Below are 27,538 nucleotides of genomic sequence, written 5' to 3' on the forward strand. Positions count from 1 at the left end.
TGGGTATAGAAATGGGATATTACATTGTGAGTGGGATTGTGGGTCTTAAATTTGCTAATCTATTGTTTCCATAGTTACGTTTTCAAAGTACAAGGGACTCTAAGCTTGTTATTTCTGAAGTTTCCACCCTTTGTTAGAAGCGGTTCAATCCTGTTTGGGGCCATTCCTGGGAAGAAGGGAGGGAGTATTCCTTCTTTCCGCAGATTGGTTGCACATGTCAGGTGGTGGTGATGACTGAGTTCTTAGAACGAGAAAATGTTAAAACTGAGTACATAATTTGGTTGGGTGTTTTGGTGTTTTGCTTTGACTTTGTTGGGGGCGGGGAGGTTTTTTTTTTGGTTTTTTTTTTTTGGGGGTGTGTTTTTGTTTTGCTTTTAAATCTGAAGTATATTTACTGCAGAGATCCTCTACAAATAACAGTTGCTATCGATTTTAATTATGTTACTGTGATGCAAGCAAGCTCGGGTCGCTCATGAGATGTCTTTCTAGTTCAAATGTTCTTTATACTGCTACCTTAGAAATAATTCTCTCATGCGAAAAATTCATTCACCTCTGGCTTGCAGATGACAGAAACATGCAAGCATGCAGGAGTCACTCATAGCAGGATGTATCCTTACGAGTAAGGAGTTCCTACGCTTCTGTCAGGTTAAGCAGCAGCAATGACTTTGTATGTGGCCTGTAGATCCAAATGCTGACCTCGATAGTAGGTGCTTGGTTTTGTCTGGAAAGGGAACAAAAGGTGGCAGGGAAGGGACAGATCTGACACGTTCCAACACCAGAAGCAAGACTGGTGCTGCATGTGCAGCACGTACAATCTTAAGCAGTTGTCCCGGGACACCACTGTCCTTCCCTTGGCTGTAGCGGCAGGACTATGAACACTCGCTGCACAGAGTGGAGTTTAACTCTACGCATTGTACCCTACCATAGTCTGGAAGACCACTCCCTTTCCCCGCCTTGTCATTGGCCTGCTGGGGTTTGTTAGCCTGTTGCTAAGGTGATGCCAGCCGCTGATTGTAGGGGGCTGGGACGTGGGGGAAGTTCCTTTGCCCGCTCTCTAGTGTGTGCTGGGGGGCGGAGCGAAGTGGCTCCAGAGGGCACATTGCCTTTCTTGGGAATGCCCACCTTTGGGGACAGACAGAAGTATTAAAGCTCCTGCCATGCACATCCACTGGGCCAGCAAGGAGTTGGGAGCAGGGGTGGCCGTTGGGACACACGGCCCCACAGCCTCTTGCATCGCTCACTCGGTTATCTCTCCTGGCCCACGCCCCTGGCCAGCACTATCTGTAATCGCCTTTCAGTAATGGTCAGCACATGCTCCTGAGAGAAGTGCAGAATTGGGGTGTCTGCACGGGGCAAGCTGGCAGCATGGCCCTGTGGTATGAGGAGAGCAGATGGTGAGGCGTGGGTGATGTCCTCCCCCTCTCTCCTTACCTCTGTGGTAGTCAGGCAAGACTGTGAGCAGAGTTGCTGAGCAAATGTAGTGGGTTGTAATGTACACTGTATGTATATGAGTGGTTGGCAGGGGATGTGCTTGTGCCTGTTTAGGCCAGTCCTCTCCTGCTCCAGCCTAGTCTGTGACTGACAGCTCAGTACTTGCTTACCATAATTCTGCTGCTGCTGTTCAGGCTCACTGGAACTGCTGATCTGACAGGAAGTGAAGAAGGGATGAAAAAACATGTGCAAGGAAAACACTATTATTTTTAATTAAAACCAAACAAAGCCCCCCAAGCGTTTTTTTTAACAACAACAACAACAAAAGCATTATACACATTGCTTTGCTCTTTCAGCGTATTGAAGATTGTTATTTTGTGACATTACATGCTGCAGGTGCATTTATGTGTTCTAGGGGTTTTATATTTTTGCATAGATTTCTTTCAGCATTTCTGGTGCACTAAAGAAATTGAAGCATCAGCACTTTTGTAGAACAATGGGAACTAAAAAATCTTAAAATGTAGCAGTGTTCATGATGCTTCAGACTATTAACAACAGGAAGTGTCTTTTGTGTAATCTCACTGTATGTACCTTTATTATGCCAACCCTTTTGTATATGAGATGCTTAATTGTTTTTTCTAAATAACTTTCTATTCTGTTGGAATTAGCAGGATTTTTTCTGGGTTCATGGTAATTATATCGGAACAAACCAAAAATTTATTGGGGCATTTAAAGCAATACAAGAAATCATTACTATAAAACAAGGTCAGCTTTCTCATTGAAATTAGGAAATGTTTGGGTCTTTGCTATCCAAGCAAAATTGAGCTAAACTTTGAATTTTTGATACATTAACTCTTAACAACATTAATTGGACAGCTTGCCACTTCTTGTGTTCCTGAATTTGTTTGGTACTTTCTAGATGGTGCTTGTGCACTTTTTAAAAAAACACTTTTTGGACACTTGCCAGGCAGGCAATAGGAGGAAGCTGAATTACTAAATGTAATCAATTAATGTAGCAGAAAATACTAAGATCACTTAATACTTAGAGAGCTCTATTTCATTTTAAGTTTTAACTAGAAGTCATATCGGAAAACAGTTTCCATTATGGATCTTTCTGGCAGACCTTGAAATGGCAGCAGTTACAGCTATCTTAATACTTGGATTTAAGATGCCCAGATAATACTGGCTTTTGCATTTATGTATTAGCTTTTATATGTTGTTATTGATTATAAGTATTTAGATATAGTACAAATTATAATTTTTTAGCTGCTTGTTAATATAACATAATCAGCTTAAGTATGCCCTGTATTGCTCATAGAAATAGTAGTGTAATGAATAAAATATCTATGTATAGCTTATATAAATAGTGGTGTGATGAACATATTGTACTATAGACCTTAGCAAAACATAAGATGTGAAAAGGTTTTTGTGTAACTAAGAAGAACAGTGTAAGGCCATCCACCGACTGACCCATCCAAGTGATTATCATGACACAAACCAGAGCACCAGAGGACAATTAGAGAATACCATGTTAAATTTAAGGAGGAAGACATACTAAATCCTTATCAGAGGATGTGAGACAGCAGGATGGAGACATAAGAAGAAATAAACTATATTGACCTGGCACACAAGATGTCATGCAGATAAGTTGGAGTGTGAAGAAGTCAAAGGAGTTCCCAAAACATCAGAAAGTTTGCAAGAATGTTTGAATAATGCATGAAATACATGAATATGCATGACCCTCAGAGATGTAACAGTATAAAGATAACACTGCCTTCATATAAAGATAACACTGTCTGCGGGTGTTCTTTGGCTGTTTGCTGGAAATATTGTCCTTCTTTATCCTATTATCATTAAACTTTTAAAAATTCTAAGGAGTTAACTCTGTTTTTCACAAAATCATAAATTAAAACAAGTTAACTTCTGCTTTTATGTCAGACGAGTCTTGAAATCTCACCTAACTAAAAATTCTGCAGCTATGCATCTAGCAGTTAATACAAATGGACTGGAGACACTTGTTTCTGAGACACTGTATTCTTAGTATTGTAAAGAATGTATAAATCCCTCTTATTCTGGAAAAGAAACCTATATAATATATTGTGCTATGTAAAATGTTCACAGGTGGAATAGCATATTGGGTTTTTCCCTCCTAGATGATGACAATTCTGAAGAAGGCCTTCGCACCATTCATTCAGGAAGGCATGAATATGCATTCAGCTTTGTGCTTCCACAGATGTAAGTACTTACATGCAGTACACAACTTGTGTGAGAGAAGGCTAAGATACATACCTGCTTAAGAAAAATTCTTGTGGGGGGAGGGAAACCTTTTCAATGGTAGTAGGAGTTGTGCTCAGACATGCAGTAGAGGACATAATCTCATTAAACTGAAGAGGTTGCTTTTAAGCTGGTTAAGAGTTGTTCACAAAACAGGAGCTCATTGTTGCCCAGTTGGTTACTCTTTCTTTTGACTGAGGTATGTTGGCTCCTTATGGAGGATTGGACCCCTTCACAGAAGAAGGGAGGGGAACTGGTGTCATTTGAGTCCTGCAGAGGGGCTGAGGTATCTCCTAAACGAAACTGGAGCCATGCAGGCCATCAGAGCCTAGTGATAACAGCTTAACTGTTCAGGCTCAGTCTGAAACAGATGTGGCAGGCTTCACTGCATTTGAACTAAATAAGAATTTGTTTGGCTTTTTTTTTTTCCTACTTCAAATAGGATGTATGTACTCAGGCTGACCTCTAGACAAAACAGCCAGGATGGAAAAAAAACAAATGGATGGGTGGATGAAGCAAGAAACATTCCTATACCTAATCCCGCTTGACTCAGAAAGCAAAGGTGAAGCAAGAGTGATAGCAGAAGTCTTCAGATAAATTGACACACACACACACACACACACACACACACACACACACACACACACACAGGTTTGAGGTTTCTAATGTATACATTGTGAAGGGAAGATTTATACATAGAGGAGTTACCAACATGGAAATTAGCTCAAACACAAGTTGTAGGGAAATTAAATATGAAGGAACAGAGAGAATCTGGAAATAGATGAAAGAAAGGAGGTAGGAGAGGAGCCTTTTACTGTAAAAGCTAGGTGCCAAAGTCATTAAGGTTAAAAAAAGTTGGCAGAATATTAGACTGATACCTAATTTTAAAGCTAATAAAACATCTGCTTATTAGAGGGACTGGCTTTAACAGAACCTGCAGATGATAAATGCTTTTACAGATCAGTTTCCGCAAATAGTGCAGGGCTTTACTGTCGGTACGATTAGAATGCTGAAGAAGATGCATATGTATGGAAACTTTTAGAAGTCAATTTAAGGTTCAGATGAAAAACTCTTCTATAAGAAGTGATAAGGATGATACTGATATTCCCTTGAGTTGGAAGAAATGTTCAAATATGACCACTAAAATAGCACAAGAATTGATTAAAACACTAAAGGTCTTGTCAAGTGACTTGAAAGAATAACTATGATGCCATCTTTGATAATACAGGAAAAAAATGAAGGCTGGTAGTAAAAGACCTGAAGAACACTAGTTTGACACTGCCTCCCTACCATTTCTTGCTATTTTGTATCCATGGAATATTTCTAAAATGTATTTAAAACAAAACCAATGTGGTGGTTTGACCTTGGTTGCCTGCCAGCCCCCCATGCAGTTGCTCTCTCATTCTTCTGCATCAACAGGCCAGGGAGATAAAATAAGATGGACAAGCTTGTGGGTCAAGATAAAGGCAGTTTTAATAAGAAAAAACAAAAGTTGTATGCAGAAGCAAAGCAAAAATAAGAATTAATTCACTACTTCCCATCAGCAGGCAAATGTCCAGCCACTTCCTGAAAAGCAGGGCCTCAGTATGTGTAGTGGACGCCCCACTATATGGGCTATTATGAGACAAGTTAAGTCCATCCCAGCCAGACCCAGTGCAACCAAATACAAAGCAATAGCAAAAAGAACCAATATACTGACTGACCTTACTGGGTTTTTTTTCTTAAAGGATACTGCAGCAGGATGAAACATTGAAGGTTGATTAGAAAATCCTTTAATTTGCATTATTAAGAAAAAAAGTAAGCATCTAAGATGTGCAAATAGAGATGTGAAACTTGTAGCAGAATTATTCTAGTAAAGTAATAGCACAGCTAATATTATTTGATATAGAATTTAGGGAGGGAAGCTTTGCCCATAGTTTATATTTTATTATGATGCATTTCAAACATAGTGCAATATAAAAATTCTTCCTGGACATTAAGGATGAAAGTGTTAGGAAAAGACAAGTTACAGTTAATGGGACATGACTGGAATATAAAAATCTTATGTCCTCCAACTTATGATTGGGGGGGGGGGGAAGGAGGAGGAAGAGGATAAAAGGGTAATGCTGAAAAGTTTGACATCCCTATCCACATTTTTTTTCCCTCTCCAACTCCCTAAAAGGACTTTTTCTTTCAGTGTTCAGAGCACAATAGTCTTTATCTTTTTTATATGTGTGTGTATATATATTAAGATGGTCTCATCAGGGTAAAGGAAAATTAGATGATGCTCAAAAGCTCTCTCTTCAGAACTCTACACTGAAATATTTAACTACTGTACTTAAGGCAAAACAAACTACAAAAGCATTTAGTTATAGTTAAACCACTGAGATAGCAGCCAAGTAAATAATACGCAGCTATTTACAGAATACAATGTCCAAAATAATAATGGGATGGTACTAATTCTAATTTTTGTTGGTGGTCTTAATTTGACCTTAAAAGGGCATGCTTTATTCTACACTTGAAAATGGCCTCTAAAGGATATGTGTATTCTTCTGGCACTTTTCTTGCACAATTCTTTAATTGATTCCTATAACGTCTACAAAACTACTGTTGAATGAATCGGAGATTATATATTTCCCCAACTTTAACATTACATTTTTCTGAGATATGGAAATCTTGCAAATAAGTGATGCTTATTATGATACATTAAAAATACAATTCTTCATATGTCTTGGTTTGAAAAACAAGTGTCTTCCAAGAAAGGCAGGAACCTCCCTTGGAATGGAAAATATGACCCCCTTCCCTCCGAATAATTTTGAAATTAAGGGGCTTTCAGGCAAAGATACGGGAAAAGGAATAACAGTTCTTTACTAGTGTGTGTATATGTATAACAAGGCAAACAAACAACAACAGCAGCAGCAACAACAAACAGAACCAGAAACCCAGTAACAGCCTTCTCTTGGCTGTCAAACACTTTCCCCTTTGGTGTAGCTATGGTCACTGCCAACAGGGGTGCTGGTTGGTGGCTCCCAGCCAGGCAGGGCAGGTGCATCGATACCCCGTGGCTGCAGGGGGTGCTGTGGCGCGATATCGGTCGTCTCTCTGCACCTGGACAATGGAGGGCAGAGCTAGCAGAAGGGATGGGAAAGGGGCTTCCTTTACAAATTCTCAGGGGTAGCCGATCCTGATGCCCCTCTGCATAGCAAAAGGAGCTGTAGCAGGGACCTCAGAAACAGCAAGCTGGAACGGCAGGGACGAGCAAAATCCCGGAATGGTAGATGAGATGTATCAGAAACTCTGCAACTGTAGGTGGAAATGCAGGGTGTCCTGGCAGGCAGGGGGTGCGGGCTATCTCAGAAACAGGAATGGACTCCCAGTACTAAAAGTGATTTCAGCTTTTATTATAAGGCCTAAGGCATAGGGGGCCCGTGGGTAGAGCAGGAGCGTTCCCGGTCAACGACAAGCGAGGATGCTGCAGGGCCAGCGCTGGATCTTCTTCCTTTAGAGAAGGGATGTTCCCGATGTTCAAGGTTGAGCCGCAGGCTCTCACCGACTTGGATGCCCTCTTTTATACTGTTTTTTGTTCCTTTGGATTGGTTTCAGTTGGGATCCTTCATTTGCATGAAGGTTAAGGCGCTGATTGGCTCTTACAGTTCCATCCAGGCTGGCTCTTTTTTGCTTGGGAGGGTGCACTTTACTTAGGTGTAATACAGTAAGTTGAGTACCGTATTTCTTATAACTACCCTTTTAACCCTTTTTACAATATAAGAACTAAACCTTTTAGCAGTATATGTTTAACAATTATTAACTGTGTAAAACGCCAATCACTTGGTTTGTAAAATGTTAAAAGTTTAATAATAATAAAATGGTCATAAAAATAGTAATATAATTAGAGTAATAAAAATTTAGAGTTAGGACAATTGCGAGACAATAAAAAGCAAAGAATTACAGACATCCAGATGCTCTCGGACACTAAGTCACAAAAAGCATGCCTTGTGAACAAAAGAATAACCTTAAAAGCAATAGCCTGTTGCATATTCATATATCTCATACATGATGCATAAATTCCTTGCAAATTAAGAGCTTTTCTGGTTTTTGTCAACTTCTTCCCCTTAATCATGATGGTTCTGAAATGAACAGGGCTAATGCCTTTATTACTGTTCAGCTCTTTATTAAAAAAATCAGCTGGCCAGGGGGCCCCGACACAGGGCTCGCCCCCGCTGTTGTAGCTTTCCCAGGTAGCTGAAGGGGAAGGAGGTGTGCAGAGTCTGTTGCTGAAGTCCAGAGCAGCAGCTGTCCCCTCTCTTTTCCTTGTGGTAACACCAGGAAATTCTGCCTCTTTGTTCCTGCTTCCCACAGCCTGCTCCAGTCTAGTCTTCCATAGGTGATGGTGACAGGTCAAACATCAATCAGGGGATGTGTTTCCCTCTTCCTCAGCTAGGGCACCTGTCTAGTCCCCTCTACTGTGTTTAGTTCTCCATTTAGGGGTGTCTTTATCCCCCAAAACATGCTCCTATGGTTCCACGGGTTCCCCTATTTGCATCTTAGTCATGGAATGGCAGCCTGGGTGGGGAGGCCAGGTGATCTCCAGGTAGTTTAGAGAAAACAAACAGAGCAATTAGCTATTTAACATTTCAATATCACTACTCAGCTAGAGCCAGCAGTCATCCTAGTATTTCGTGGGAACCCAGGAAGGCTCTTTTGTTCATTACAGTTCCCTAAAGATGGAGAGAAGGTGGAAGAATGTTTGTCTTTTCCGATAAGGAGGCAGTAACTATGGGCCCCAGTCACTGCCATCTCTGTGAGAAGAGTTTCTTGATTATCTCATCTCTTGCTTGAGCTAGTAAAAAAATCCTACATTGCATAGTTTCTATTTTAACATTATGTTGTAACCTAAAACTATATTTAACACACTACTTAAGAGAATTAATACAGCATAACTTTCTAACATAACACATATAATAGTCATTGCAATATTTGCGAAAAGCCACTAATAAAGTATGCATTTTTCGCATTAACTATTTTACAACAGTTTTTAACCTATTTTTGACAGGCTACAGTGTAGCAAAAAACCCAAAGCAGTGGCAAAGAAATGGCGGGGGCCAGACAGCGGTAGCCCAGCTCCTGAACACAGCAGGGAGAGGCTCCCTGGGAGGAGGAAAGGGCTCGGGATCCTGGTGTTTCCCTTGAGTTACCCGTGCAGATGATGAGAGTCCTTTTTTTTAGTGAGGTAAGGTGTTAATAATGTGAGAAATGATATTCACTTTTAAAAAAATTTGAAAGGTTTATTAAAACCTTATCAAAACTACAACAGAAGACTGAATAGAGAAAATGTTACAGTGCAGCGAGCAAAGGATTTTTTCCTCCACGTGTTTATCCACACAATGGAGGTTTCGCCTTTTAACCCTTTAGCCCCTCCCAAAGTTCTGTCCATAGACTCCTTCTTTGCTGTCCAGTGATGGAGTTTACTTCCCAAAATCCTGATTGGAAGTCAAATGTTGCCATAGTAACAAGCCGACACTCCCATCTGTCCCAAACCCAGGCCACCCCCTGATAACAACGCAAGGGGGTAAAACATAACTATAAGTCTATAAAACTTCTCTTAACATATATTGTCATGGTTTGACGCTGGCACAATGCTAGTGTCCTTATGAAAATACACTTTTATAAATAAGTGCTGTGAGATGTGATCAGGAACAGAGCAGACCAGACTTAGCTTAGAAATAAAGAAAAAAAACAACTTTATTAAACTACTACTATGATAAAAGGAAAAAAAAACCACACTAAATCTAAAATGAAAACTTTCTAAAACATTCCTCCTCCCCCCCACCCCAACTCTAATAAACCACAGTGAGACACTACTTGGACTCTCAATCAAGTTATCACCCTTCAAAATAATCAATATTCAGTCTATTAAGGGAGAGAGGAGTCTCCCTTGCACTATAGACCCCCAAGAAACACAATTGCTACTTCTTGTGTTTCCATGTCACACATGGCACTGCCCTGAGAAAATCTGCCAGTGTGACACTCTCTTTTCTATGTCACAGTGCTCTTACTACTGTGTATGGACAGACTGCTTATAGGGCTCTTTTAAGGATGCTTTGCCAAGGACTAAAAGGAACAAGTCTAATGTCTCATTTTGGGACTACAGTCCCCCCCATTTTCCTCCTCCTCTGGGGCTGAGGGTGAAAACAGAGATCTTCATCTTCCTGAAGATAGAGGGCATCATTACACCTTCCTCAGTTTTCTTCTGTTCACTCCATTTCTGTACTGGTAGTCGCTAAAGCAGGTCTCTTGGCTCACTATTGCATTCCCTTAAAAATGCAGTCTCTCTTGCAGGAGAAATTGGTTTCGTTTATTGCTAACAAGAAAAGTCCAGCCAAAAGCCACTTTATTATCTCCCCCCAACCTTCTTTTCCTAACATCTCAGGTCTCAGGCTGTCTCTCTTTTCTTTCAAATCGAGGAGGAGTAATATTTTACAAAGCTTTCATTTCCCAGGAAAGGGTTAAAAGTCCTGGGCTCCCTGGACGGCTGAAATCTCTGAGAGGGGGCGGGGGGGGGGGAGGGGGGGGGAAAGGAGCTGGCTCGGTTCCAGACTCTTCACCCCCTGGCCCTAGGCCACATTCTAGGCCACATGGTTTCCCCTCCCACACCCAGCCCGTGGCTGGGCAGGGGGGAGTCTGCACTCTCCAACAATCAGAACTAAACAGACAGTTCTCCTGGGAGTTCTTGCTTTTAACCCCCTGTGTTCTCAGAGGCATGTCCATACCCTCCGTGGTCACTCCAGGTGCTAATATCTAAACCTGACCACTGATTGGTTTGACCCTCTTCTTCCTGAGAAAATTCTCTTCTGTGTCAAACCACGACATATATACATGATATTTGCCTTTTAATTGTGAGAGTCAACCATCGCATTACTCATCTATCACAATAAGGTCCCAGTTCAGTGGCTGCTCTCATGAGCAAAGGCTCACCCACCGCAGAAGAAGCAGGACAGGGATGGGCTCTGGCGGCAGCAGCAGCAGCGAATTCTCTCCCCCCCCCCCAGTGAGCAGCAATCAATCGTCCTACTCTGAGAGAGCAAGAGAGAGCTAGAAGCTGCACCCAACCCCTTCCCCCAGCCCAAATCTCAAGATATCTCTGCCCTTTCTAGGAGAATGCCAGCTCAGCCAAGATAGTAATGCCAGCTGCACTCCTCCCCTTCTCTGTGGTTACTTCTTCTGTTAAGTACCAGTCATTATTCGTAGCAACAAAGTGGGAGGAAATTCCCTAAGAGAAAAAACAAAAGGAAAAATCCTAAACCCCAACAACATACTAATTCCAAATCTGACCAATTGCACTGGAATGAGAGAAAACCTTTACTCAACTTTGACCTTTGTTCTGCACAGACCACTTGCTACCTCATTCGAAGGCAGACACGGCAGTGTGCGGTATTGGGTGAAAGCTGAATTGAATAGGCCTTGGCTTCTACCAGTAAAATTAAAGAAGGAATTTACAGTCTTTGAACATATAGATATCAACACTCCTTCATTACTGGTAAGAACTGACACAACTACTCATTCCTTTTCTTGCATAAAAATAATGAAATATAATAACTGAAACAATGTCAGCATGCAACTTTACCTAATATGTATTTGCTAGTTTAAGTACAGCTCTTCTAAGTATTATATCAGTTTAACAACTCTAACTGCTGGTATTTTGAAGGCTAGGTTATCCTGTACTTGGAGTTGCTTGATCTTTACAAGACATAAAATGCATTTGTCGGTCTAAACTGATACTACCAAATTGTAGACTCTCAGTAAGGAAGAAAATTTGGTGACCTGGCCCTCTTAAATTATAAATAAGGAATAATCTATGAAGGAACAATGCAATGCTTAATATTTTAGTGAGGGACTGCTAACTTAAAAATGCAAAGTAAAAAATTTACTGCAGTGCACAAGTGATAATTTCCATATGGATAGTTGAGGAGGAAATTATCGCAATTCTGTATAATCTTTTTCTGAAATATCATTTTATTAAAATAACTTTAATATCAGAACTGCTCTCAGTGAGGATTTGATTTCAGTCTGGTCTAAAAATCCTTTATTTTATCCCCTTCTCAAATTTTAATCTAGAGGGGAAAGAAAATCAGAAGACCATTGAAACAGATTTCTTGTGTGTATGGGTGAAAAATCAGCTTGCAAAGGGACCTTGTAAAAACTCCATGAAAATCGAAGGTCTCTCATTTGACTTTAGTGGGCTTTGGATCAAGCCCTAAATCCTGGTGTTGTGTAAAATAAGTCTTTTTAACATAGATGAAACAGGATTATTCAGAAACTGAGGAAATAGCAGGAGTAAAGATTACAGTCGTTTAGCTTAGTTATTTTGCTTTGGAAATGCAGCATAATGGAAAGTGTTAAGATGTTCTAATTTGCTGTTAGTTAAATGAAAAACTCTGCAGCATTATGTTGGGATGTGTAGGCTATGAAGCCTTTTGTTTTAAGGTATACTGTATTTTATTTTAGTATTGTTTTAATTGTGGCTGTAGTATGGAGGATCGCAGAAAAAGCAATACGAATACACCAGTGGAATTAGGACAAACATTGTATCTGTATAATGTTGTTTAACTGCTTGAGACTTTTCCTATTAAAGCAGTTTTGTTTATCAAAATATGTAATAATAACCACATTATGAAAATTATTCTTTTCCTGTGTTGGTTTAAATACCCGACGAGATTCATGGAGCTCCTAATTTGATGGACAATACTTTTCTTCTTCTTGCAGTCACCCCAAGCAGGCACAAAAGAAAAGACTCTATGTTGTTGGCTTTGTACCTCAGGCCCAATATCTTTAAGTGCCAAAATTGAAAGAAAGGGCTACACCCCAGGTATGTGACCCTATAATCAATTCTGTGTGGTTTTCCTTCTTTTTAAAGCTGGAGTCTGTACTACTGTTTTTACATGAATGAAACATTAAGGATATTTGTACCACATCAGTCTGCATTTAGCAATCTTCTCTGCATACCCTGTTAACTAAGACAGCACTGCTTGTATCTCTAGATGACTCAGTGACCTCATCTGTTAGACTGGCATGTTTTGGGTGTTAGACTGGTAATTTTTTTGAATGTTTTGTTTTCTTTTTCCTTTTAGAACAGCTGATGGGGATCTTGTTTCTATTAGCATCAGTGCATTTTTTTTTTCAGGTAGAGCAGTGAAAGCAGCATTGTTATAACAGTATAAAGAATGTGAAAGTTTGCTTAAGCTGCCTTGTAAATGTAAAGAGAAATTGAAATTCTGGTGTGTTTTGTTGATTTTTGGGTTTTTTCCTTTTTGTTTCAGGTGAATCAATTCAGATCTTTGCTGAGATTGAGAATTGTTCTTCCCGTATGGTGGTGCCAAAGGCAACCATTTACCAAACGCAGGCATTCTATGCCAAAGGGAAAATGAAGGAAGTCAGACAGCTTGTTGCCAACCTCTGTGGGGAATCCTTGTCATCTGGCAAAACAGAAACCTGGAATGGCAAACAGTTGAAAATTCCACCTGTTTCCCCTTCAATCCTTGACTGTAGTATAATCCGTGTGGAGTATTCACTGATGGTATGTGGGGCAGTCTGTTTCACTCGCAAGAATGAGTAGCTTCCAACATGCCATATAAATTTCTAGAATAGCATTTTGTGATGATTAGTTATGAAAGAAATACATGTTCTTGTATTAGTGTCATGACAGGAGGTCTGGTAAGTAAATTTAATTTAAATCATGCAAGTTCTTAAAGCAGCTGTCTGTCAACTAAGCAAGCATTTAATGAGTAAACTGCATTTCCATGTGAGGGGTCATTTTAAGACTCTTCTTAACTTGAAGAGCTCATGTCTCCATAGGGGCATGGACCCTAAAAGGGGCTATTAGAAACAATCTCCTCATGAAAACTTTCATAGAAAGATAACTTAGCCTAATACTTATGAAATGCTGATAAAACCCCACATTTTAATCATATACTTGTTTCATTTTTCTTCAGGTATATGTTGATATTCCAGGAGCTGTGGATTTGTTCCTTAACTTACCACTCGTCATTGGTACCATTCCTCTACATTCAGTTGGCAGCAGAACATCAAGCGTAAGCAGCCAGGGTAGCATGAACATGAATTGGCTTGGTCTGACTCTGCCTGAAAGACTAGAAGGTAGCATGATAATACAAATCCCAATCAATTCACTACTCTCTTGATTTTTGTCTGCTTTATTCATTGCAGTCTTGTTAACAGAGTCAAATTACATCCTTTTATAATAAAGCCCACAGGAAATCCATTGTGGATGTTTTCTTGCCACCTGCTTGTTCTGTGTAGAGCAAGAGATTTTTTTTTTCCCTCCCTGCCTTTCTGTCTCTAGGACAGGTGGTGAAATCTAGCTCCTCTGGAAAGTAGCAGAAATAAAAGCACAGGATACCATTGTATCTATGCATAACTTCATTGCTTCCACTTCCAGTATCTCAATTGCATCCTTGGTTATAAGGCATTGCAACCCATAATAGCAGTTTCTGGGCTTTCTCATCAGCCTGAGTAGCCAAGGCTTTGTGAAAAGATAATATTCTTTTATATGGGAGATTTCTCATGACCAAAGAAAGAATTATGTATTTCCTTCCTTCTCTTTTTGCATATCTAATATCTTGCTTTTTTAAAGTGCAAATCCCAGACCTGGAGACTTCTGGAGTACAGAGGACTGCAATGTTCTGACATTTCTACCTGTACAGAGAATAAATTATTTTTGGTCTGCTTTAAATTTTAAGGGGATAATTCAGCCACAATAAACAATGGTCAGCCTGTCTTTGAACATAAGCTTAATATCAGAATAAAACAAAATAATCTCCCTTTTTTGTTTAACAATTTTTAAGTCATTGTTTATCTGCCGATGAATTTTTCAGTGGTTGAAGTTTAATATTTGTCATGTTGTATATTTTGTCATGCATAAAAACTTGCTGTTTGAACTGTATGTACTTTCTCCCTCCAGCACCTCCTAGCTATGCAGAAGTGGTCACAGAGGAAAACAGACAGTCTGGCCTTGCACCTGTAGCTGCTTTTGATGATTTTCAGAGAGCACTGCAGGGACCATTATTTGCATACATCCAGGAGTTTCGTTTTCTGCCTCCTCCCCTATATTCAGAAGTAGGTATATGTGTCAGACTATGATGATTTATATATTGTTTGTGGCTGATTTTTTTATTTGTCTGATGGAACAAGTTTAGAAACCTGTTTCTCCTTCCTAAAATTGGAAGAAACCATTAAAATGATGAACATGGAATAAGCTGGTTTTGAGGAGGAGTTTTGTTTGTTTGCAAGATGCAGATGAATTGCATCATAAGTTTTCCATGCCTGTTTTACAGCCTGGATTACCCTTTTTATATTTTTTTTAAATTTTATTTTTTACGTGAACTCTGCAACCTTAAATTTAAAAGGTGCTCCATGAGGTGCCTTGGCTTCTCCATCATGCTATTTCCTGGAGCTGCCAACCAGGGAGGTAATTCTTCTTGGCAGCACTCTTCCCTAGTCTAATACTTTCTGGAAATTTTCAAAGTGTTGTTGCCATTTTAGAAACATAATTTAAAAAAAATTGTGTATTAAAAATATGGTTTCAACTCTTTCACCTTTTCTGCTTCCTAACATTTTATAGCAACCACTAATCTGTTTTGCCTGCATGTGTGTTTAAATTCTGTGAATGTAGGCCTTTCAGAAGTTTAATGTAGAAAAGTTTTCTGAAATACACAGTTCTTCAACACTTTTGGACTTCACAGAACCAAAAATGCAGCAACTGAATAACCATGAATGAGATGCAAATTTCAAAGCTTTTCATGTTGTGTTTCTTTTTTTCTTTTTCAATAAAAATAAGTGATATAGGACAAATGAAAAAAGAAGTGTCCTCTGGCCAAATTTTGTCTGAATTGATCCACTTTAGGAAAATAGCATTATGTAGCATGACATTCCCCCCCCCCCCAGCTTGAAATGCAAAAACAAAGGTCTATATGAAGTTAACTGATTCATTTTTGTATTTTTGTCTAAAAGATGCAATGTACATGTAAACTATTATTACATCTAGTTTTTGAGACCAAAGTTAGCAAGCTTGTACCCTTTATTTCTCCTGTAGAGAGGAAGAAGAGGTAAGGTTTCAAACACATGAACTTTTTGAAATATCCCATAGGATATTTGAGTATTAACTACTTTAATTTAAGAGTAGAATGATTTTTTTATTGATAAATTTCTGCCATTTCAAGAAAAACTTCTTCGCTTCTCTCAATTAAATATTTCTTAAATTATGTTTCCAGTGATATGTGTCATCTTCTTTTTTGTATATATCAGATAATTCAAAAGACTTCTGTGTGAGTAAAGGAGAAAAAAATTTTTATAGCAGTTATTTATTCTTATTCTTAAATTGCCATCAACTTGTAGTTTAGAGTCTTCCACTGGATCTAGTATTTCTATTACTGTTTATCCAAAGTTTTTTCTAACTAGAAGTTTTTCAGTTATTTCAATAACCCTTGGACTGGAAATGCCACATATCAATATAATTGTCTTAAACTTGTGAATTTTGATTTTTATTCCTAGCAATTGATGCTGAAATGCACTGAGTTGTCATGGCTTTTATTTTTGGAGGTGTTTTTTTGTTTTGGTTTAGTTTGGTTGTTTTGTTCTGGGTTTATTTGGTCAATTGTTTGGTTGGGGTTTTTTTTGTTGTTGTTGTTTTGGGGTTATTTCTTTTTCTTTTTGTTAGATTAATCCAAACACAGATCAGCCCACAGATGAGATACCATCTTGCCCTTCTCGTTGAAGGAATCCATAAAAAGCTGTCTTGACTTGGGTTTTGAATCACACCTTCTGTGTTGAAGATCAAGGTGTCATCGTGGAGACTTGGTTTTAAAGGAAATGGTATTGCTCTTGCCTGTATGGTGAATAAATGAAAAGAACCTGTGATCATGCTTTGACACCTACAGCACAACATAGGACTGCTCTGCATGCTTGAAAACCTGCGTCCCCCTCCATTAAATAGTGGCACATACTAGAAGCAGCCTTATTAGCGTGCACTCAGGTGTTTCAAAACACTCAAACCATGTTGTAATGTTGTAAGAGAGGAATGGCTGCTTTCTATGATTCTATGAAAATTTGCACATGCTTATTACTTATGTTACACAGTTAAGTGTCACTACAACTTATTCTCATTTGTGATGGACTGCTGTTACCAACCCCTCCCCAATTGCTTGTGATCTGCACAACAAGGAACAAAAGACAGCTTTACCAAAAAAAAAAAAAAAAATTATATATTGTATAAAGGCTGACAAAAGCCCTGACTTTTTCTTTTCTTTTAATTTGATGTAGCCTGGACTTTGCCTGCATATGCACATGCTCAGAATTGTCCTAGTAGGCTGATCCTGTATCACCTCTTCAGCTTGGATCCTATTGTAGATTTATTTACAAGCATTACATGCCTTCAAGGTCAATCCTTGCTGTATGTTTTGCAGCCAACTGTAGTAGAAAGCAACAGATAGGTGGGGGAAGAGAGAACAGAAGGAAACTAATGAGACATAATCAAGATTGTATACCTTCTTGATTTCTTAAAATAATTTGTTGCCTTTCTGCTTTTATTGCAAAGCAGTGTTTTGTTACAGACTGCCTAAAGATCACTTAATCTCAGGTGAATTCATCACTTGCCAAACTGCTAGAATGATATTTGTTTTATGTTGCACTTTTATATTTGTGTTTTGGTTTTGTTCTTTGAGGGGGATTTTGAACAGGGACATGCACAAAACTTACAAAGTGAAAGTAGCACCAGCAGACACTAGCAAAGTGTGAAAAGAAAGTGTGAAAAGGGGATAATCATATGCTGTCCAGGGTTCACGGGCAGATATAATCTTAACTATTAGGGATAGGAAGGAAAAGGTTTGTTGGTTGGTTTGTGTTTGGTTTTATTTAAATAATATGTAGTTCCCTAATCATCAAAAATTATATATAAAATGAGTCTCTAGTAGAAAGTGTATTTCAGATTGCAAGAAAAAATTGAACTATGGCAACTAAGCAGCAGTTCAGTTTGCCCATTTGGTATTATCTTCAGGGTTTATGATACTCTGACACAGAATCATAGAACACCAGATTGGAAGGGAGCTCAAGGATTATCTGGTCCAACCTTTCTTGGCAAAAACATGGTCTAGACAAGATGCCCTAGTACACCTAAAAAGTGTCCGATGTTGGGGAATCTGCCACTTCCCTGGGGAGATTATTTATTATTGTTCTCATTGTGAAAATTTGTTCTCTCATGTTCAATTGGAATCTCCTGAGGAGTAACTTGTACCTATTACCCCTTGTCTTTTCCATGTGACTCCTTGTAAAAAGGAAGTCTCCATCTTCTTTGTAGCCACCCTTTAAATACTGGAACATGGCAATATGGTCTCCCCTTAGCCTTCTTTTCTCAAGGCTGAACAAACTCAGTTCTCTCAGCCTTTCTTCACATGGGAGCTTCCCAGTCCTTGAATCATCTCTGTGGCCCTTCTCTGGACCCTCTCCATCCTGCCCACATCTTCTTTTGTATATCAGGGACCAAAAGTGAACACAGTATTCCAAGTGTGGCCTGATAAGGTACTGAGTAGAGTGGGATAATGATTTCTTTATCTCTGCTGGTGGTGCCCTTGTCTATGCAACCCAGCATCCTGTTGGCTCTCTGCCACAGCAGCTCACTGTTCACTCATATTCAGTTTGTTGTCCACCAGGATCCCTAGGGCCCTTTCCACAGAACATCTCCCCAGAGGGATAGATCCCAGCCTATGCTGCATTCCTGGATGATGTTTTCCAGGTGCAAAATGTTTGTCTTTGTTTAACTTCATAAGGTTCTTGTCAGCCCACTCTTCCAGCCTATCCAGGTCTTCCTGCAGGGTGGATCTTTCTTCCAAAGTGTCCGCTTCCCTGCTCAGTATCATCAGCACACTTCATTGGGGTACACTTGATTCCATCATCCAGATTACTTATAAAGATATTAAACAGCATTGGGGCCCAATATCGATCCCTGGGGGACCCCACTTGTGACAGATTTCCAGTTTGAAAAGGAACTATTTACCACCACCTTCTAGGTGTGGCCTGTCAGCCAGTTCCCCACCCACTGCACAGATCACTTGTCTAGACCATAACACATTAGTCTCTGTAGGAGGAGGCTGTGGGAAACAGCATCGAAAGCCTTGGAGAAATCCATGTAGACAGTGTCCACTGCTTGCCCCACATAACCAAGACAGTTACTTAGTCATAGAAGGTGATCAGGTTTGTTAAGCATAATTTGCCCTTGGAGAGTCCATGCTGGCTTTTCCAATCCCATGCTTCATTTGACTTCTAATAGCCTCAAGGAAGATTTGTTCAATAACTTTCCCAGAGACTGAATAAGACTGATGGATCTATAATCTCCACGATCCTCTTTTAATCCTTTCTTGTAGATGGGGGTGATATTAGGCTTCTTCCAATCTCCTGGGCAGTGCCTCAATCTCTGTGACTTCTCAAAGGTTATGGAGAGCAAGCAGCCTTGCAATGGTGTCAGCCAACTCTCTTAACACGCTTGAGTGAACAGTGTTAGGGTCCATTGATTTGTTGGGGTCAAGCTCCTGTAGCAGTTCACATGACAACTCAACTCTTTCTTCATTGACAGTAGGTCTGTGTTTGCATTAACCTGGATTTTTGTTCCCAAGGCTTGGGGCCCGACAGTGCTGTGTGAAGAAGACAGAGGAGAAGAGAGTGTTGAGAACCTCTAGCCTTTTCAGCACTGTTGGTGACCAATTCATCTCTCCTGTTTAACATCAGGTCCATATTTTCCTTCTGTTTCTTACTATTTACATACACAAAGAACCCTTTCTTTGGATTTTTGACATCTCTGGACAATTTCAATTTGGGTTGAACTTTTGCTTTTCTAACTTCTTGTTCTGGTTTGAAAGCAAAACCAGTGAGAGACTCCAAGTCAGAAATACAATTTATTGGGAAAAGGGAAAAGAAACAAAATACATGCAATAATATAAAAGGAAAACCACTGACAAAGTTAGAATACAGTTTGACACCCCTTTGGCCAGCATGTTGGTAGCAGTACAAATTGGAGTGGCTGCAGTCCTCTTGGAGTGGCAGATGTGGTTTCTGTTGGAGTAGTGGTCTTGTAGAAAAGGTGTAGTCAGTCCAGTGGAAACCTCATCTGTGTCCTCTTGGAAACTTGTGGGAAGGCTGTTGCTCTGTCCTAAAACTCCAGAATATATCTAGGTGGGGATGCTTAGCTCCTCCCCCCTGGGCGGGGCATCTCACAATGGGCTGATGTCATTTTGAGTAATGTTGTGGCTCCTTGATTATCTGTTAAACAGAAATGGCTCCTGGAGGGAGTTATCTCTGAGTCATGTGGCGAGACATTGATGGGCCCATTAACAAGAGATAAGGAAAACTGGCCAGAAGACAACTGCTACACAGATGGCAATAGAAAACATCTTGCTTCTCAATCTCGGACACTGCTTCTCTGCATGCCCTGACATTGCATTTGTAGTATTCAATAGATATTTGTCTGCTTTTCCATCTCTGGTATGTGTCTCTTGGTTTTGAGCAGATACGGAGACTTGCAGTTAAACTAGGGGCGGGTCTCTTGCTCTGCCTATTTCTTTTACCTTTAAAGGCGATGAATTGCTTTTGTGCTTCCAGGAAAGCATTCTTGGAAAAACTCCCAGCCCTCACTAACACCTTTATCCTCTGTGGAAGCTTCCCATTGAATCCCTCCCAAATGAGCTCTGAGCAAGCTGAAGTTTGCTCTTCTAAAATCTAAAACCTTTGTCTTAATACTAACCTTTAGCGTGCTCAGCTGGCTCTCCAATTCCACGATATTGTGATCACTGCAGCCAAGGTTATCACTAACGGATATTACAAAGCAGTTTTTCTTGGTTTGTGAGAAGCAAGTCCAGCAGTGCCTCATTTCTGTTTGGCACATCTTGACATTTGTATGAGGAAGCAGTCCTCTACGTATTCCAGGAACTTGATGGCTGAAATATGAGCTGCTGTATTGTTCTTCCAACAAATGTCTGGGTAGCTGAAGTCATCTATGAGAACCAGGTTCTGTTGACCTGAAGCTTGTTTAAGTGACCCAAATATTGCTCTATTTGCCTTATCATCTTGGTTTGGAGGTTGGTAGACTGAAACTATTATAAAACTGAGCCAGAGTATCAGTGTTACCAACTGTACTCCAATTAGTTTGCTGAGAATTGCTCTGATTGCTTCTGGGCTAATCCTGAGAGCTTTAAAACAAACAATTTATAACAAAAAATTTCCATTTTAGGGCCAGTTCTCTTCAACATCTTCATAAACGACTTGGATGCAGGACTTGAAGGTATACTAAGTTTGCTGACGATAATAAAATGGGAAGGACTGTTGACTCCCTCAAAGGCAGAGAGGCCCTGCAGAGAGATCTTGACAAATGAGAGGGCTGGGCAATCACCAACCATATGAAGTTCAACAAAGGCAAGTGCCAGACTCTGCACCTGGGATGGGGCAACCCTGGATGTATGGACAGACTGGGGAACAAGAGGCTGGAGAGCAACTCTGCAGAAAGGGAACTGGGGGTCCTGGTCAATGCCAAGTTAAATATGAGTCAGCAGTGCCCTGGCAGCCAGGAGGGCCAACCGTGTCCTGGGGTGCATCAGGCACAGCATCATCAACCAGTCAAGGGAGATGCTTGTCCCGCTCTGCTCCACACTGGTGCGGTCTCACCTTGAGTCCTGGGGGCAGTTTTGGGTGCCACAATATAAGAAGGATATAAATCTATTAGAGAGCATCCAAAGGGGGACTGCAAAGATAGTGAAAGCTCTAGAGGGGAAGCCTTATGAGGAGTGTCTGAGGTCACTTGGTTTGTTCAGCCTGGAGAAGAGGAGACTGAAGGGAGACCTCATTGCAGTCTACAGCTTCCTCATGAGAGCAAGTGGAGGGGCAGGCCCTGATACTGATCTCTTCTCTCTGGTGACCAGTAACAGGACCCAAGGGAATGGCCTGAAGGTCTATCAGGGGAGATTTAGGTTGGATATTAGGAAAAGGTTCTTCACCCTAAGGGTGGTTGGGCACTGGAATGGGTTCCCCGAGGAAGTGGTCACAGCACCAAGTCTGACAAATCTCAGGAAGTGTTTGGATGATGCTCTCAGGCACAGGATGGGATTCTTGGGACTGTCCTGTGCAGGGCCAGGAGTTGGACTTCGATGATCCTTGTGGGTCCCTTCCAACTCAAGATATTCTATGATTCTATGAAACAAACAAGAAATCCAACAGCTTTAATCATACATTCATCTAGAATGTGAGAAATTATGTAGAAAAAGAACTGACTTGAATGTATTCTAAAGAAGAAATGAATGATGGAGCTATTAGATCTGATCAGTGTTTTTATGCTAGAGATTTGTAAATGTAAGTTTTCTTTTCAGAAACCATGTAAATAAATAAAAACAAACAAACAACCACCAAGAACAAAAAAATTCCACCCAAAACCAAAAACCAACAACAAAAAACTCCACCCAAAACCAAAAACCAACAACAAAAACTATTGTCTGAGACATGTCTGATGTTGACTATTTAAAAGCTAACTCATTGTGTGAATCCTTGTACAATGAAACAGCGGGGAGGGGAGGGGAGAGGAGGGGAGGGAAAGCTGGTGGTTTTGTATTGTGCTCATTCTTACAAAGTTATGCCTTATTTTTAAGGCTTCATAAATATAAAAAAATAGGATTTTCCATAAGTGGCCTTTATGAGAACATGAAAGATATTTTATGTTCCAAAAATGATGACAGGGTGGTTAAATGAGAGTCATGTCTTCAGTGATTCAGTTCAAATGTTTAGACTTTGATAAGCAAGAATTGGAAATTGGGTGAGGTCTTATATTGACATTTTTGTGACTGTCCTTCAATCCTTTCCAACCAGACAAAATTTTACATATTAAAATTGTTGGCATAAAAGGGTATTTGATAATTTAACTTTTTTTTCTTTTTTGTTAACAGACTAGGGAATAGTTGTTGGTATATGTAGCATTGAAACACTTATCCCAGTATATTGGAAAAACTATATATGAAGCAAAATTGACCAATGTTGTCATAATTTATGTTGCATCACAGGCTGTGATCAGAGTGAAAAATTCTAAAACCTTATCAAATAAAGATTTCCCACTTAAAATTTTTTATTAGTTGTTCAGAGGCATTATAGGTTCATAGTTGTAGCCCAATATTTGATATAGAATCTTGATCTGAATTAGGAAAAAGTAAAATCCAAGCATTAGCGAAACAAAGTGCAGTATTAAATGTTTGCTTTATAGATTTGCTTCTATGGCTAGGTTTTGGTTGGGGTTTTCTGTTTTTGGTTGGTTTGTTGGTTTTGGTTTTTTTTTTTTTTTTGGCTGTGCTTCTTTTTTAAATTAACTTTTGGTGCTGAATATGTCCTTATGGACTTTGCTTTAAGAGAACCATGTGGAAAACAATTAAATTTTTTCCTATTGTTCTTCCTTGTGAAAAAGAAACTTTAAATTTTTGTTTAAATGCTTTAAAATGCTTTAATTGTAATCTGTAAGATTGTTTGTGACCAAAACATTGAATATTGTGTCTTTGTGTAAGATAACAGCCGTAGGGATCAAATTGCTATCAGAAATGCATATGCTATGTATCAACTACATAGAGAAAAACTATTTCTGGAGCTACACCACTGATTAGTACAAGAGCTGAGTTTCAGCACCTTCATTTCCTTTGCCTTGTTTATATCAATGGTTTCTTAGGGCTAAGTTTCAGATGGGAAGCTATAATACAATCTCCTAAACTTAGAAAATACCAATAACTTACAGGATATGAATGTTTTTTTTCAGGACACTGCTTAAAAATTACTGTAACTCATGACCTCTGATCAAGTTATTTAGTGTTTTCCAGTACATATGGTGGAGGCAGGGACTGCACATTTTTGTAGGGGTGGGAAGAAACTGGGGAAGGGGAATTACTTTAAAAGCCAGATAACTCGGTGATTTGCAGTTGGGATCTGAAGGTTGGTTTGTTGAACTGGGGTCAATAAGGTGTGTCTTGCTGTTTACTTAGAAGTCTAATGTTACCAGATGTTGAAAATCACTATCTGTGATTTGTGTTTTGGTCAGTAGAGCTTTGCAAGATATTAATACATCTCCTCAACATTCCAGAAATGAAGCACTGCCATAGCATCTTGTTTCTGTATACTGCACACAGCTGAACCTCTGAAAGAATGGACTAACATCATTGCTTGATATCAAAGTGTCTTTTGACCTAAGGCAAGGATCACTAGGCTCGCAGCCAGGACTCAAGAGTCCAATAAATGCTTTTCCTGACTGTTGGTGTTGAAGGTACTGAAGACTGCTAAATTATCATGGTATTGTTACAGGAGGTTTTATGGTATATGCTACTAACATAGACAACCCAAACATTGGATCTAACTCCTTGTATAATGCAAACACTAGACTTCCTAAATGTGTGAATTATTGTGTCGAATAAAGCATTTTTATTTAATTTTGAATTTGTAACTGCGAACTAAGGAGAATCCAGAAAGATATTTTAAGGGTTTTTTTTTTTCCCATTAATAACACTGTGAATCATTAGTGCTTGAGTTTTGATTGAATCCAATAGGAAATATAGAAAATAAAGTTGTCTCTCATTGTGATTATAGACTCAGAACCCCTTTATAGCTGAGTGAAAATGATTAGAATATTTTTTCTAATAACAGCATGACCCTTTTTAATAACTAAAGTTTCTAATGCTATGTGGCAATGTCAGAATTTAAATTATCATCAGTGTCATTTAAGGGACAGACACTTTGAGCATTTTTGTGCAACATTTTCTTGAAATTACATTTTTAGACCACAATCACTGCTCTTTTTTATTTTTTCCTACCTTTAGGTTTATTGCTACCAATGCCTTAAATACCTAGAAAAAAAACAACACACTTTCAAAACAGTATTAGTATAGGAGGTAATATAAAGGCTGATCTTTATTGGAGGGCTCCAGGGGCAGATATGGAAAAATGCCCAACCCACATGGGGTGAATACAGTTTTGTAAGCTTGGCCAATTAGCATAATTGACAAGAATCCCCAATTAGAAGCACAAGTGATGAAGTAATTCCCCCCTTTTGGTTCCACCTCTTCTGTTGCCACCCTTTAGATAGGAACTAAACTTTGTTTATGAAAATGTGTCTTGAAGAGCTGGTTTCAACCTTGGCTCCCAGGAAGAACCAAGATGGGATAGGGGCCTTGGACCTCCCGGGGGTTTGGAGTCTCAGGAATGTGTTTTGTCTTTCTGCCTGTCAGGGTAGGGAAAAGTACTGGAGCAAGCTAGGAACTATATAACTGTACAACAATAGCCTACAGAACTATGAATATATAAATATATATATATAAAGGAATTATAAAAGCAAAAATCATTCTGGCAACACTAGCATTAATAAAAAAATTGGAAATTACCAGTTTTATTCTTTGTGATATGGGGGGGGGATTAATTTAAAAAAACCAAATGTTTTGTATTTCTGAATATTAAAATACCTGTGCATGCATACAAATCTGTGCTCTACCAGGATATAAAACTAATGACTTTTATATCAGCTATCCATAATACTATATAAAAGGGTGATGAATCATGAAACGCCAATATCTGAGAGATATTAGGCAACATTGCAAAACTGATTAATTTTTTTTTCAGTTATCTAGTTAAAATAACACTTATTAATCCCTTTTTAAATTTAAGCATTTCATGTTTTAGGAAAATCAGCCAGTAATTTACCATAAACTACAGCTACCTTAGTTTTTTTGCAGGACAGCAACACTCACTAAAGTTCAGCTATAGAATCAAAGAACATTCTTCAGAACAAATAGAGTAAGCTTGGCTTTTGTCCAGTAATGAACTTTCTACAGGGACACATCTTTGCTAATCTGAATGCTGCTGCTTTGAACTGAATCCTGTGAATCAAATGATATGGCTATATGCAACTGCAGAGTCAAGCATCCAATGTTATTTTTCAGTAGGCTTCTGTTAAAAGATGACAGCTGCTCCTAGGAATATTGATTTGACTGGAGAGTCCAAGCTGACTCTGTCTAGTCACAGAGTTTCCACATTCCATGAATTTTGAGCAGAATTTTCTTCAGAGACTCTCAGAACTTTAGGAGACACCAAGGACTTACACTTTCATGACAGTTAAAAAGGATTTTATTTTTTTCTAGTGATAGCAATGTACAAAGACATGGCATCAGGTGTGTTTCAACTGCCCTCTGAACGATATTCCTGAAATAGGAAAAAAGTAATCTATTTGTTCTCTAAGCAATTGTTCACTCCCTGTCAGCTGCAGCTTGCTCTTTTTAGAGCTACGTCTCCATATCTTCTGACCTAGTGGTAGCTTCTGAATAGAGGCTAGATGATGCTGTGGCATACAAATTGAATAGTGTACCTTTAATCCAGTTCATAACATGAAATATTTGGAATTTAGAAGGACATTGCATTCTTAGTTTGTTTCAAGCACCTTGCTATAAATGTTTGTCACATTTGGATGAAAAGCAATAACTTACTATAGGGAAGGTGAGAGCATGCAATTTTTAAGGGGGTAGAAATATACAATCACAAAAAACCAAACCAACCCCAAACTCATATCCATTAATTAATATTGAAGTGCAAAACCAGGTATTAAGCATTAAGTTCGCCTCTTTGGCAGTAGAGTCTGATCTCTTATACAAGAAAAGCAAAAATCTAAGATGGTGAATCACCACATGCGACAGCACTGAGGCCTGCCATGAAATCCCTCTACAGGTTCCCACTAAGGACAACAGAGGGAATTATGAAGTGAAAGATGATTCCCCTTTTGTTTCTGTGCATCAGACTATTCTAAAGTATGCCTTTGACATGCCTGTTCCTCAACAAATGTTGGGAATGGGAGAAGTCAGAACCTGTTAGCTGTTCATTGATTTAATAAATGTTCTGTCTAAAATGATTTTATGAGTGGGATGTCATTCAATCTTTCTCAAAAGAGATACGGCACTTGTTTTCAACTGAATAAAATGGGAAAACATAAGAGGAAGGAAAAATCACTACAAAATCTAATTTTTTTTTTTTTTAATCTGAAAGGTCATGCAATTATCTAAATATAAACAATCCCTTAGTGTCGTCAAATTGCCTAGAATCCAAATTAAGCTTCCCACTAGAGCTGGTCATGTTAATGTTCAAGGCAACTTTGTCATGCTTGTCCATCAGTCAGCAAACAGAATATAATAGATTTTTCCATGTTTCATTCAGCTCTGATGATATAAACCATTTACTGGGTAATATATTTTTTTTATTTTTTATTACTTGCATCCTAGTTTTAGGGCCAATTCTAAATCAGTTGCAGTCTGTATGGTTAACCAGTCTATTTTTATTGGGTAACAGTGCTAAGTTCCAAAAACAGATCACCATAACATATCAAAGTGTGCCGAGGAAGGTTATGGAGCAGATCATCTTGAGTGCGATCGCACAGCACATACAGGACAAGCAGGGAATGAGGCTCAGCCAGCATAGGTTTAGGAAAGGCAAGTCTTGCTTGGCTAACCTTCTATAACCAGGTGACCTGCCTCGTGGATAAGGGAAAGGCTGTGGATATTGTCTATCTGGACTTTAGTAAAGCCTTTGACACTGTCTCCTGCAGCATCCTCCTGGACAAACTGCTCATAGCTTGGATGGGTGTACTCTGCTGGCTGGATGGCTGGGCCCAAAGAATTGTGGTGAATGGAGTTGAAGCCAGTCACACATGGTGTTCCCCAGGGCTCAGTATTGGGGCCAATTCTGTTTAATATCTTTATCAGTGATCTGGATGAGGGGATTGAGTGCACCCTCAGTAGGTTTTCAG

At 39.3% G+C, this 27,538-nt stretch overlaps 1 protein-coding gene across 10 annotated transcripts in view; it reads left to right on the forward strand.

The window, feature by feature from the left end:
- LOC116806883 (arrestin domain-containing protein 3-like) overlaps positions 1–26,647 on the forward strand; it is a 28,029-nt gene extending 1,382 nt beyond the window's left edge. Inside the window, exons 2-9 of one of the 10 annotated variants that reach the window (XR_012053352.1) lie at positions 3,585–3,666; positions 11,074–11,221; positions 12,448–12,550; positions 13,002–13,258; positions 13,674–13,772; positions 14,660–14,814; positions 16,415–19,473; positions 20,972–26,647. Coding sequence is in view for 4 of the 10 variants with exons in the window: in XM_032744704.3 (XP_032600595.1) it covers positions 3,585–3,666; positions 11,074–11,221; positions 12,448–12,550; positions 13,002–13,258; positions 13,674–13,836; positions 14,660–14,814; positions 16,415–16,471 (965 nt within the window). In the remaining 6 variants the exon portion in view is untranslated. Of the gene's footprint in view, positions 1–3,584; positions 3,667–11,073; positions 11,222–12,447; positions 12,551–13,001; positions 13,259–13,673; positions 13,837–14,659; positions 14,954–16,414; positions 19,519–20,971 lie in introns of those variants that run through there. The other 9 variants (XR_012053353.1, XR_004365951.3, XR_012053351.1 and 6 more) reach the window with 9 other exon arrangements.
- Positions 26,648–27,538: the final 891 nt, after the last annotated feature.

Source organism: Taeniopygia guttata, chromosome W (genome assembly GCF_048771995.1).
Source record: "Taeniopygia guttata chromosome W, bTaeGut7.mat, whole genome shotgun sequence".
In the NCBI taxonomy this organism is placed as follows: domain Eukaryota; kingdom Metazoa; phylum Chordata; class Aves; order Passeriformes; family Estrildidae; genus Taeniopygia; species Taeniopygia guttata.